Genomic DNA, 13,868 nt, shown 5'->3' with positions numbered 1-13,868 from the left:
TCCACCTACTTGCGCACATGTGTTCTCTTTCTCTGTCAAATAAATAAAATCTTGTGTGTGTTTTTTTTTTTTAAGAAAGAATAGTGCTGTTAATAGTGTTATTTGGGTTTTGTTTTGTTTTGTTTTGTTTTTCAGAAACAAGGGGTTGCTAGGTAATATTCTTTAAGGAGAGCTATGCACATAATTTAAAGACACCAAAATTGCAAAATAATCATTAGTCATTATAAATTCAGTATCCTCATGATTAGAGCCTTATTATAAATGTGCTTAAAGTGAAAGGAGATTAAGAGATAGTCTTTGTGAAAAATAGGGGCATTTCCCCCCATGAAATTTAACAGAGCTTTTCTTAAATGTCACATTGGGATAGATAAGTCAGGTGGAAATGCAGGTGGTCTTATGGAAGGATTTCCTAGAGGTTGTATTTTTTTTTTCTTTACAACAACCTCTGCAGAAACAATGTTGTAGGTATAGAGAAGCCTTGGAAATATTTTGCCAAAATCTTTGTTAGACTCATTGTTGCTTTTCAAAATCCTCATTTGCATTAAGAATTTTTGAAGAGGCCACGACCTACAGACAGAAGACTTAACTTAGCTAAGCCACTCCTCATTCTTACATCTTGGACATGACTCATCTCCTGATTAGAGCATCTTCATCTATAACACAGAGTAATACTACCTGTCTCACAAACTTGTAGAAATTAAATAATTAAGATACATGATCTCACTTATATGTGGAATTTTAAAAAGTCAAATACATAGAAGCAGAGAGTAGAACAGTGGTTACAGTAGGGGGAGGTGGAGAAAATGGGAAAATGTTGGTCAAAGGGTACAAAGTTGCAGCTGAGCATATACACTGCAGTTGAATACTACACTGTATACTGTTAAGTGTCCAATAGTGTTAAGTCTAAAAAACAACATATATATCTTAACTTAAAAATGGTTGATTGATAAAAATACTAACTTAACCTGGGCTTTCTTTCAAGTCATAATCAGTGGTCATAGATCACCATGACAAATATAATAATAATGGAAAAGTTTGAAATATTGTAAGAATTACCAAAATAAGGCACAGACATGAAGTGAGCAAATGTTATTAGAAAAATGGCACTGATAGACTTGACACAAACCTTCAATTTATAAAAACTGCACTATCTACAAAGTGCAATAAAATTAAGCACAAAAAAACAAGATAGGCCTGTCGAAAGTGACCTCAGGAAATGGCTGAGTTGGCAGCTCCAACTATCCTTTTACTGAGCATTAAAGAAAAATCAGAAATTGTCAGAACCAACACCATCAGAACTCTGGAAAATGGTTAAGGGTTTACAATAACCAAGTAAATTCTGAATGAAGAAAAATAACCAGTAGGAAAAGTTGACATTTTTATATGCACTTGCCAGACCACCTCTTGACAGCAATCTTGAAGACCCCTCCTTGCTCCCAGTGTGGGACCTTCCCTAATTCCAGAGGGTGCAGAGCAAACCTTCTACACAAATCACGTGTAAATTTGTTCTCATTTCTTAGAGTTGCCTGAAGAACTGGTATCATTCATCTGTGTTAACCTAACTCAGAACTCACCAGGCACAAAAATCAATGGGTTTTGGTAAAAAAAAGTAAGGTGGATATAAAGTAATCTTGCATACCTGAGGGAAAAATTACAGTTTAGGCATAAAAAAGACCGTGTTAAGGCCAGGGACAGAAAGTCAGAGAGAGAGTCTATTTTAAATTAGGGCATTCAAAAGCACTCCTGTATATAGGTGAATTTTTTAGATAGACACACTTGTACCATGAGCAAGATGCTTGCTCACAAATGTTCTGTGAAGACCATAAGCTTTTAACTCGGGTTCATTCCTAGGCTTGGCACAAGTTTGCCTAAGTGTTGGAAGAGGGCTTCAGCACAGAGAAAGCCTTCAAAGATTGGCAGAGTTTTGTTTCGTTTTAGATCCAGACATTCAAAGAAATCTATCAAATAAGCTAAGGAACAGAGACCTCAGGGACCACTCAGAAGAAGGAATATAATCTTTGCAAAAGTGTTTGGGAGAGTAATTCGACACATAGATTGCTATAGCCTTCAACAACAATAATAATACTCAAGAACTGCAAACCACAGGGAACAAGGAAAACTGATTTTAGAGTACTTTAGAGAAACAACATACCAAAAAAAGCTAAAGGTAACCATGAGAATGATGTCTCACCAGATAGAAATTAACAATAAAGAGATAAAGGCTATTTAAAAAGGAACCAAACACAAATGGAGAACCAAATAGACACTGAACGTACAATAACTGAAATGAAAAAAATCACTGGAGGGGGTCAAAAGATTTCAGCAGACAGAAAACAGATCCACTGAACTTGGAGATAAGACAACTGAAATTAGTGAGTCTGGCATAAACCAGTATATACATTATATCATTCCCAGAAAGAGGAGAGAGAGAGAGAAAATGAGTCAGAATATCTTAAGAAATAATAGCCCTAAATGCACAAATTTGATGAAATACACAAATCTACAAACCCAAGAAGTTCAGTGAACTCCAAAAAGGATAGATTCAGAGATCTTTATGAAGATACATTATAATCAATCTGTAAGATCAAAGAGAGGATCTTACAAACAGTAATAGAGAATCAACTCATCAAGGACAAGGAATTCTCAATAAAATTAATAATACTTTCCCATTTAAAACAATGGAGATGAGAAGGCAGTGGAATAACATGCTTAAAGTGCTGAAAAAAAAAACGTGTCAGTGAAGAATTATATATCCAGCAAAATGGTTCTTTAAAAATGTAGAAGAAAGTAAGACCTTCCCAGATTTAGAAGAAGGAGGTGGAGGAAGAAGGAGGAAAGGAAGGAAGAGGGGAGGAGGAGGGAAGAGGAAAAAAGAAAAAAGAAGAAGAAAAAAGAAAAAGCCAAGGAAGTCCATTACCACTCACTCTGCCTTACCAGAAATTTTAAAGGGATGTAATGAAATGACATTAGACAATAACTTGAAGCCATATTAAGGAATAAAGATCTCCAGTAAAGGTAGCTACCTTTGCAAATATAAAAATCAGTGTTATTCTATAGAGAAGAAACTAATGGTTACCAGAGGGGAGGTGGTTGGGTGGGGATAGGTTAAATAGATGATGGGGATTACAGAGTGCACTTGTGATAAGCACCAGGTATTGTATGGGAATGTTGAATCACTATATTGTACACCTGAAATTAATATTACACTGTATGTTAACTAACTGGAGTAAAAACTTTTTAAAAAGGGGGATCCTGGGTGGCTTAGTGGTTTGGTGCCTGCCTTCAGTCCAGGGCCTGATCTTGGAGACCTGGGATCAAGTCCCACACCAGGCTTCCTGCATGGAGCCTGCTTCTCCCTCTGCCTGTGTCTCTGCCTCTCTGTGTGTGTGTCTCTCATGAGTAAATGAATAAAATCTTTTTAAAAAAAACTTTTAAAAAAGAAAAGTCAATATAATTGTATTTTTGGGTTTTTTAGTGGGCAAAATGAGGGAAGGGAAGTGGGAGCTATAAGCTTCCAATTATGAAATTAGTAAGTTACCAGGATAAAAAGTACAACATAGGGAATATAGTCAGTGGTGTTGTAATAGCATTGCATGGTAGCAGATGGTAGCTACATTTATGGTGAGCATAGCATAATGTATAATAAACTTGCCAAATCACAATGTGGTACACTTGAAACTAATGTAATATTGTGTGTCAACTATATTCAGTTTTCATTAAAAAATAGAAAAAATGCAGATTGTTAGTATATTTTTGAATATAATAAATAATAGAGATATAAATTCCCTAAGGAAGAACTGTATATTTTTCTATCAATATATTTGTTATTCTCAATTTCCATATTAATACCCACATATTAACATTTTTTAAGATTTTATTTATTTATTCATAGAGACACAGAGAGAGAGAGAGAGAGAGAGGCAGAGACCCAGGCAGAAGGAGAAGCAGGCACCATGCAGAGAGCCTGACGTGGGACTCCATCCAGGGTCTCCAGGATCTCGCCCCGGGCTGCAGGCGGTGCTAAACCGCTGCACCACCGGGGCTGCCCTAACATTTCTTTATATATATTACTACAAAAAAGAATAGGTGTTTACAACTTGAAAGTGATATTTTGTTTTTAGTAATTTCTGGGATTAGAATTTATTTTGTGATCTTAATAAATACTACACAGAAAATATTTTTTAAAAGATAAAACTATGAACAAGTGTTCACCAAAAATTAGATAACTGAGATGAAATGGACAAAATCATAGGAACACAAAAACTTATCAAAACTGACTCAAAAAGAGCAGAAAATCTCAGTAGATCTCTGACAAATAAAGAGATTGAAGGAGTACTGGAAAAGCCAGCAAAGAGAAGTCCAGGATCAGATGGCGTCAGAGGTTAGTTTCACCAACCTTTTGAAGAAGAATTATCATGAATTATTCTAAAAACTCTTCCAAAAACAGAAGAAGAGGGAATACTCTTTAACTCATTTTATAAGCTAGCATTACTCTATAACAAAGCTAGATAGAGATATCACAAGAAAAAATTAGAAATGGGTATCCCTTATGAATATACATGCAAGAGTTCTCAACAAAATGGTAAACCAAATCCAACATCAATTAAAAGGATTATACCTTGACCAAGTGGAATTTTCCAGAAATGCAAGAATGTTTAACAGAAGAAAATTAATGTTGAAAATATTAAAATATTGGGACCAAAAAAATCCCACATGATCATCCCAACTGATGATTCAGAAAACGTATTTGACAAAATTCAACATGCTTTCATGATAAAACAGAATACTACCGAAAGCAATCTACATTTCAACACCATCCCTTATAAAAGTCTACCAGCTTTTTTTTTTCCAGAAATAAAAAAGCCAATCCTAAATTTATAAAGAATGGCAATGAGCCCAGGATGACCAAAACAATCCAGAAAAAGAAGAATAAAGTTGGGGTCTCACACTTTCTGACTTCAAAACTTACTAAAAATATAATAAATAAATGTAGTACTGGTATAAGGACATACAAACAGAAAAATGAAATAGAGTGGAGTGCCCAGAACTAAATGCTCACATATATATATAGTAAATTGATTTTAAGCAATTCAGTGGGGGAAAGGACTAATTTTCAACAAGCCTTACACCATAAACAAAAATTAACTAATATGCACCAATGTCCTATATAAGAGCTGAAATCATAAAGCTCTTGGAGGAAAACGGGTAAATCTTTATGGCCCTGGATTAGGGATTAGGCAATGGATTCTTAGATAAAACACTGGAAGTACAATTCTTCTTTTAGTATATAAGTTGGATATCATCAAAATTAGCTTTTATCAAAGGACAGTATCAAAGTGAAAAGAAACCTAAAAAACAATATTTTTGAAAATCATACACCTGATAAAGATCTAGTATCTAGAAAATACATGGAATCAACAGCAAAAAGACAAATATACATAAATTTAATAGGCTTTTCTCCAAAGATATACAAATGGTCAACAAAAATATGAAGAGATGCTCAACATCATTAGTCATTAGGAAAATGCAAATAAAAGCAATGAGTTAGCACTTCACATCCACTACGATGGTGATTATTTAAAAGCAAAACAACAAAAAATAACATGTTTTGCCAAGGATGTGGAGAAAATAGAAACCTTGTGCATTGCTAGTGGGAATGTAAAATGGTGACACTACTGTGCAAAAGAATTTGGCATTTTTTCAAAATGTTAAACATGGAACTACCACATGACCCAGGAACTCCACTCTTAGGTATATATCCAAGATAATTTAAATCAAGGACTTGAAAAGATATTTTGTATACCAATATTCATGGCAGTTTTATTCACAATAGCTAAATGGTGGAAACCAATTGTCTATGAATAGATGAATGGACAAACAAAATGTGTTATATATATATATATATATGTATATATACACAATGGAATATTATTCAGCCACAAAATGGTATATAATTTTTATATATGCCACATCATGAATGGAACTTGAAAATATTATTCTGAATGAAATAAACCAGACATAGGACAAATATTGTGTATTTCCATTTATATGAGGCACTTACAGTAGGCAAATCCATATAGATAGAAGTAGAATAGAAATTACCAGGGTCTAGTGGTAGGAAAACAGAATTATTGTTTAGTGGGCATAGGTTTTGTTGGGGAGAATGAAGAAGTTTTGATATATATTTTTTAATTAAAGTTTGAATATATATATAAAAAACAAAAACATTTTCAATATGAAAAATGTTTTGAGTATAGATAGTAGTGATAATTACACAATACTGTGACTATATTGTCACTGAATTGTACACTTACAAGTAGCCATAATAATAAATGTTATATATATTTCACTACAATAAAAAGGATATCTGAACAACTATATACCATTGTTTTTTTTTGTAAATATATTAGATTCAGGATATATCTTTCATTTCCAAGTTTGTTTATTTGTTTTTAAATGCACAGGTGTTGAATTTTAACAAATACTTTTTTCCTTTTTCATTAGTGAGATGATCATATGGTTCTTCTGCTTTATTTTAATGTGGTGATACTCAGTGATTTTTTTTTATGTTAAACCAATTTTATATTCCTTTAATAACAAAACTTGCTTGTATTATCCTTGATTATAATAAATTTCTAGATCCAGGTTGTTGATAGTTTATAGAGGAGTTTTCTATTAATGTCCATGAGACAGGTTAGCCAATAATTTTCTTTCTTATAATATTCTTAGATTTTGATATCAACATTATACTGGTCTTGTATAAAAAAATTAACATCTAGTTCTATTCATTGTAAGTTTTTTAAATATAAGATTCTCTAAAGATTTATACTTGAGTTTGTGGATGAGTCAAGGATGCTGTCTATCATTTCTATATTCCACATTGTGGTGAAGGTTTTAACCACACAATAGGCAAAAAAATAATTAAGGTATAAGTATTGGAAAAAGAAGAAGTAGAACTATTTACTATGTACACAGATATGGGGCACCTGGATGACTCATTCAGTTGAGCATCTGACTCTTGATTTTGGCTAAGGTCATGGTCTCAGGATCATGAGATCAAGCCCTGTGTTGGGCTCCATGCTCAGTGTGGATCCCACTTAAGATTCTCTTTCTCCCCTTCTCCCCCTATTCATAGTCTCTCTCTCTCTCTCTCTTTAAAAAAAAAGTAAAATAAAATAATCATAGATAACCTATAAGAGTTAATGAGTGAATTTTGCAAGGTTAGTGTATACAATTGATATATATACAAAAAATATATTTTACTTAGAAAATGAAACTTAAGAAAATAGCCATCTAATTGGTTAAGAAGATAATGACTAAAACTCACATATCCAGGAGTAAATGTGAGGATGATGATGTGCAACATTTGGGCTATCCAAGACTACAAAACTGTACTGATACTCTTCTATTTGTAATGCTGGAGGAACTTAGACCAGTCCTCTCACACATAACAACTATAAACTATTGACAATTTTTAAAAAAATTTGAAGGTACTTTATTTTGACTGAAGATAGGCAGAAACTGGAAGGGAGTTCACATTTGAAAAAGCATTGTGTGAGTTTTTCATTTCTGTCACTTTTTCCCTAAGGAAAAGGCATAGTTTGGAGGTGTGGGATAGCTAAACTCTGATAGAAACCTGCAATCTTAGTTTAAGAATCAGAACACATAATTTGAGATTGCTGCAGCATTCTCTAAATTAAAATAAAGAAGAGGGGACCACAGAGGTTCACTCCAAAATCTCTTTATGGAATATTTCCAGAGGAGAAATATAAGCAGACTGAGGATAAAGCAACTGAACTGATTTTCCACTTGCTGCTTACTGCAGGGGAAACAGAGTTTGATTGCTATCAAGTTAACTACTTGCTAAAGCAAATTTTTCAGAGGAAAATGAAAGAATCCAAAGTCTTGACAACATAAAAGTCAAAATGTCCAGAATCCAATCAGAATTATTAGATGTGTAAAGAAAGGAAAATGTGAATCATAATTGAAAAGGAAATCAATGAAATGCAGATTATTAAATGATATAAATATCATTATTAGGAGATAAGAATTTTAAAGCAGCTATTACAATGCCCATGGAAATTATTCTATTAATGAATGATAGGAAATTTTAGTAGAAATATAGAAACTATAAAATACATAAATTATAAAATTAAAAATATTGGATGGATTTAGCAGCCAGTAAGAAAGATACAAATACTTTGAAAGATGATCAATTGAGATTATAAAATCAGAATAAAAGTGAAAAAGATATTGAAAAAATATGTATATAGCTTCAGTAACCTCTGTGGCCAATATTGAAAGGCCTACCATATATGTAATAGAAAAGTGAAAAAATGGAGCATAAAAATATATTTGAGACATATGAATTAGAATTTCCAAAGTTTTGTAAAAGATATAAAACTAAAGATTCAAGATGCTCAGTGTACCTCAAGCAGGATAAATACAAAGAAAACCACACTGAAGGCTATTCAATTAATCCCCCAATAAAGTTAACAAAGAAGGAATATATGAGCGAGCAGTGGGATAAACCAAAAACAAATAGCAAAATAAAAATAGAGCAAGCCATATCAATAATTACATTAAATATAAATTAAAAGGCAGACACTTCAAATAACATATTCATCAAATAAAATCACAACTGAAATTTTAAAATTACTTGAACATAATGATAATTAAAATTTAGCATATCAACTTTTGATAAATGTTTAGCTTTAAGTGGTTTTTTAAGGAGAGAAGGCCAAGAAGTCCTCTCACAAAATTAATAAAATTGATAAACCCCTAGTGAGACTGACCAAGAAAAGGAAGAGAAAGTACACATTCCTAAAACTGGGAATGAAAGAGGGAACATTATTACAGATCCTCGAAGCATTAAAAAGAGAGGTTATCACATAGCACTTTATGCCAACAAAGTCAACTTAGATGAAATGGCAAAATTCTTTGATGGACACTAAAATCTCAGTGATCGCCTATCACTGGTTGAAAATTGGTTTTCAACACCAATTTTCTGACATCAAATGGGTGTCCTACAATTTAATTCTGACACTACCTATTATAATTAGCACAGACTCCACAGGTTAAAGAGTTAGTCCCAAAAGACTTGCCTTGCTTCAGGTTCCAGCTGGAAGTACTGGTTCCCCAGGGTGCCTGCACTTCTGTCTCACCTGGTTACAAATATAAGGGTTCCCACCTCTTCAGGTTCATTAATTCACTTCAATGATTCACAAAACTCAGGAAAATGTTATATTTGTGATTACACTTTTATCATAAAGCATCTAACTCAGGAATATTCAAATGGAAGAGATGCATATACCAAGATATCAGGTGGAGCAGTATACAGGGTGTTTATGTCCTCTCTGGGCTGACACCCTCTCACCATACTGATTATGTTCATCTTCTGAGTTAATGAATTATGTTGGCATGATTGGTAAAATCTTGGGCAGAAAATTAAACTAAGTCTCTAGTCCCTTTCCCCCTCCCATAGGTCTGGAGCTGGGACTGAAGGTACCAGCTCCCTAAACACCTGGTTGGTTTTTCTGGCAGCAGCTCTTATTCTGAAGCTATCTAGGGGCCTCAGTGTGAGACAGCGCATTAACATAATCTCAGGTATGGTCCAAAAAGATTCCTTAGGAATAACAAAAGACACGCAGCACTTACTAAATTCCAAGAATTTTAGGAGCTCTGAGGACAAAGACCAAATATATTTTTTATTTTATCACACTCCCTATATATAAAGGCAATTAAGTTGTTATCAAAATATTCCCCAGAGAAAAATTCTATGCCTAGATCATTTCACTGGTACCTTCTTATAAACTTTTAAGAGAAAAAAAACCAATATTGTGCAAAATCTTTTTGAAAATCGAGAAAGAGGGAATATTTCCCAACTCACTTCATGAAGTTAGTAAAAACTAACAGAACTGTACATTTGAAATTTAAAAAAATGCACTTAAAAGTAACTAGTCAAAGAAAAATTCAAGTCTATATATAACTTATCCAACAGAATAAATCCAAGAAAAAATAAGGATAAAAGTAGAAGCTAAAGAAATAGCAAGCAAAAATACAAGAGAATACCAAAATCACCAAAGATGGGTTCTTGGAAAGATTATCATACTGGCCCAATTCTGGTAAAATGATAAAGTAAAAAAAGGAAAGGTCAAAATAAGAAGTATTAGGAATAAAGTGAAGACATAGATGCTGCAGGCATTAGGAAGACAAGATGATATGATAAATAATTTTAAGGTAATACATTTGAATATTTAGAATAATTAGAGTTGTATAGAAAATAACTTCCCAACTTGTTCTTCAAGAATTTGAAACTGTAAATGGTCTTATAAGCCATTCAAGAATTTAAATCTTTCTACAAAGAAAACATAAGGCCCATTGCTGTATTAGTAAGTTTTATGAAACTTGCAATAAAATAGAATTCTAATCTCATAGAAACCCTTCTAGAGAACAGCAGGCAAAAAACAGCCTCTCATTCTATGAAGTTAGTATGACTTTGACATTGTAGAAAAGAATAGAAAAAAGGAAAATATCAAACTAATGTGATTCTTAAATATAGATGCAAAAATTCTTTTTAAAAAAGATTTGAGAGAGTAACCAATTGTGGGGAGGAGCAGAGAGGAAAAAAATCTCAAGTAGATTCCCTGCTGAGTGTGGATCCCAATTTGGGGCCTGATGCCACAACCCATGAGATCATGATGTAAGCTGAAATCAAGAGTCAGACTCACGGAGCCACCTTAGATGCCCCTTGATACAAAAATTCTGAACAGAATATTGCAAACTGAATTCAGCAAAGTATAGAAAAGGTTATTCATTATGACCAAATTGGATTTTTTTTCTATATGCAGGGTAGACTTAGTGGAGTAATAAGAGACTCAGAAAGTCAATTAATGTAATTCAGAACATTAATACATTAATGGGTGAAAACCTTGGTATATGAAAAAATCACTCAAAAACAACCAACAATTCATTATAGCATTTTAAGAAAGATTTTATTTATTTATTTGGGAAAGAGAGAGTTAGCGAGAGCACAAGCTGGGGGCAAAGGCAGAGAAAGAGGGAGAGGAAGAAGCAGATACCCCCCTGAGCAGGAAGCCTGATATGCAGGGCTTGATCCCAGGACACTGGGACCATGACCTGAGTGAAGGCAGTAGCTTAACTGACTGAGCCACCCAGGTGCCCCTTTATAGCATTTTTTAATAACTAGGAAGAAACTTCCATAACTTGACAAAAAGCATTTATGAATATCATACACAATTCTATATTATTTAAAACATTCCCTTTAAAATCAACATTACACCTAAGGTCCTGATCAATGTAGTAATAGATTAAAATAAAGGATGTGAGATTAGAAAAGAAATTAGACTCCTTATTCAGAGATGATGTGAAAATCAGGACACTGCTATCCGAGATATGGAGAATGTATAGAGAGGCAAACCATAACAGCAGATAGTAATTCTGCTTTTCTCTAGAACCTACAGAAAGGGTCAGTATTCCATTACATACAAGGTGGCCACACTCTTTATGATTGTATCCAGTTTGGCTGATTGGTATTCTACTCTTATTGGTTCACACACATGCTGAACTAGAAGATAAGTATTTTTAAATATTATCCATACATTTACAACACATTTTTTCTGTTTTTATATCCCTTCACACCCCATTCATATGGGATCCTTCAACAGTTTGTTAGCTAAGGAATCATATTACTTTTCTTAGGAAGTTACTTTATGTAGGAAGATCTTCCTCTACTCCTAAAAGAAAGAGGGTATTTATGTATTCTTTGGAGAGTGGCTAAAATACTTTAATTATAGTTAAACATTTAGTTAAACACTAGCTCCTTGTTATTTTTGGCATCTATTCAAGTGGCCAACCAATGGTCAGAATTATTCTTTCTGGATACTAGATTATATGCATATATGCCAATTGTTACCCTCTTTGGGGCAGGCTTGATATGACTTTACCACTTAGAAAATTTATATCTTAGGAACTTCACTCATTCTCTGTTATCATTGACTGGTCACCTCTCTTCTGTCAAAGTGTCTTACAAATATGTTTTTTTTCTCAGATGTATCATTTTATCTTTGCTACCAATAATCTGAGCTCAGTCTTAAAGTCCTACAATGACCATTCACAACCTTAACCCATAATCATGTTTTATATCTCTTCATGTTTATTCATCAACTATTATACACATTAATATTTAGAGAAACCTAAGTGAGCTTTAGCTTGGTTCTCTGAAGATGTATCTCCTTTCAACTGATATATATATATATATATATATATATATATATATATATATATATATATATATATATATATATCTTTGCCACTGTGGTCATAGGCTAAATTTCCTACCACAACTTGTTTCTATATTAATCATATAAGATCAGAAGAATGAGAAATCAGTATGCATTTCCTGTTCACATCAGTTGGCAGAAGACAGGTTATATGGGTATGAACTCTGCCAAAAGGATTTTCCAGTGCTGTTATTATCAACATAAATTATGTTACAAGACATTATCATATACTTAGTGGCCAGAAATGAGAGTATTGTGAAGATAATAATATGGCTTTATAATTTTCTCAGTTTAATTTGGGAAGATTTTGTTTCCTGGTGCAATTCATTTTGTATAAAGCATGTTAATGTTATCTTCTTAATCATAGGCCAAAAACCTTCTGAAAGCCTTCTACTTAATTCAATGATGGTGATACCCATACATAACTTTGGGATGAGCATCAGCAAATATTATGATAACCAAGAGACAAAGATAGTGTGTTCATCAGCAAAAATTCCTGCCTTCGTAAATTGTAGTAAAGCAAGTGAGTATTTGGGACTCCCCTCATCAGATACTACTGGTTGATTACTTATTGGATGTAAATAGCTCTACCTATATTATTTCGAATCCTCACAATAACCATCAAGTTATATGTTGTTATTCTCACTTTGAGGAAACTAAAGTTTATACAAAATTGAATAACTTACTCTGTCACACAACTTGTACAAGTTAGAGCTAAGATTCACAACTTATATGCATATTGCATTTTCTGATGGGAAAGAATCTCCATATAGATGAATGGATAAGAAAACATACATTTATGTATATATGCATATATGTTTACATACACAATGGAATATTTTTGGGGCATAAAGAAGGAATTCTTGCCATTGGGAACAGCATGGATAGGCTTTGAGGGCATTATGCTAAGTGAAATTAGTCATAGAAAGACAAATAACATATGATCTCACCTATATGTGGAATCTAAAAAGAAAAACTGAACTCCTAGAGAATAGATTAATGGTTGCCAGAGACAGGGGATTGGGATGGGTGAAATGGATGAAGGGGTACAAAAGGTACAAACTACCAGTTATAAAATAAATGATGGAGATGTAATATACAGCATGATGACTATAGTTAATAATACTGTATTATATATATATATATGTTTACAACTTACTAAAAGAGTATATCTTTAAAGTTCTCATCACAAGAAAAAACCCTACAAATATCAAATCATTATGTTATATACTCAAAACTAATATATCAGTTATATCTCAAAGAAACATAATAAAATAAAAAATATAAACTTACAGATTCAAAAAGCTGAATAAACTTCAAATAGGTTAGAACCAAAGAAGTCATGCCAAGAGACATCATCATCGAACTTTGAAATAAGGATAAGAAAAACATCTTGAAAGCAGATACAGAAAAATAACACATTATCTACAAAGGAGAAACAATTCTCCTAATTTGTAGGTTTCTCATCAGAAGCCATGAAGACCAGCGCAAGTAGCACAGCATGATTTTCAAGTGCTGAAATAAAAATGCTGTCAACTCAAAATTCTATATACATAGAAAATTCTA

General features: G+C 32.9%; 1 protein-coding gene across 1 annotated transcript in view; it reads left to right on the top strand.

Moving 5' to 3' along the window:
* The window catches only part of LOC140598303 (phospholipid-transporting ATPase ABCA3-like), a 72,421-nt gene that overhangs the window by 18,894 nt on the left and 39,659 nt on the right, over positions 1 to 13,868 (top strand). Inside the window, exon 4 of the mRNA XM_072753692.1 lies at positions 12,670 to 12,825. Within this exon, the coding sequence (XP_072609793.1) occupies positions 12,670 to 12,825 (156 nt within the window). The remainder of the gene's footprint in view (positions 1 to 12,669; positions 12,826 to 13,868) is intronic.

This window comes from Vulpes vulpes, chromosome 3, assembly GCF_048418805.1.
Source record: "Vulpes vulpes isolate BD-2025 chromosome 3, VulVul3, whole genome shotgun sequence".
NCBI classification, from domain to species: Eukaryota; Metazoa; Chordata; class Mammalia; order Carnivora; family Canidae; genus Vulpes; species Vulpes vulpes.
This window is presented reverse-complemented; position numbering and strand designations above follow the sequence as displayed.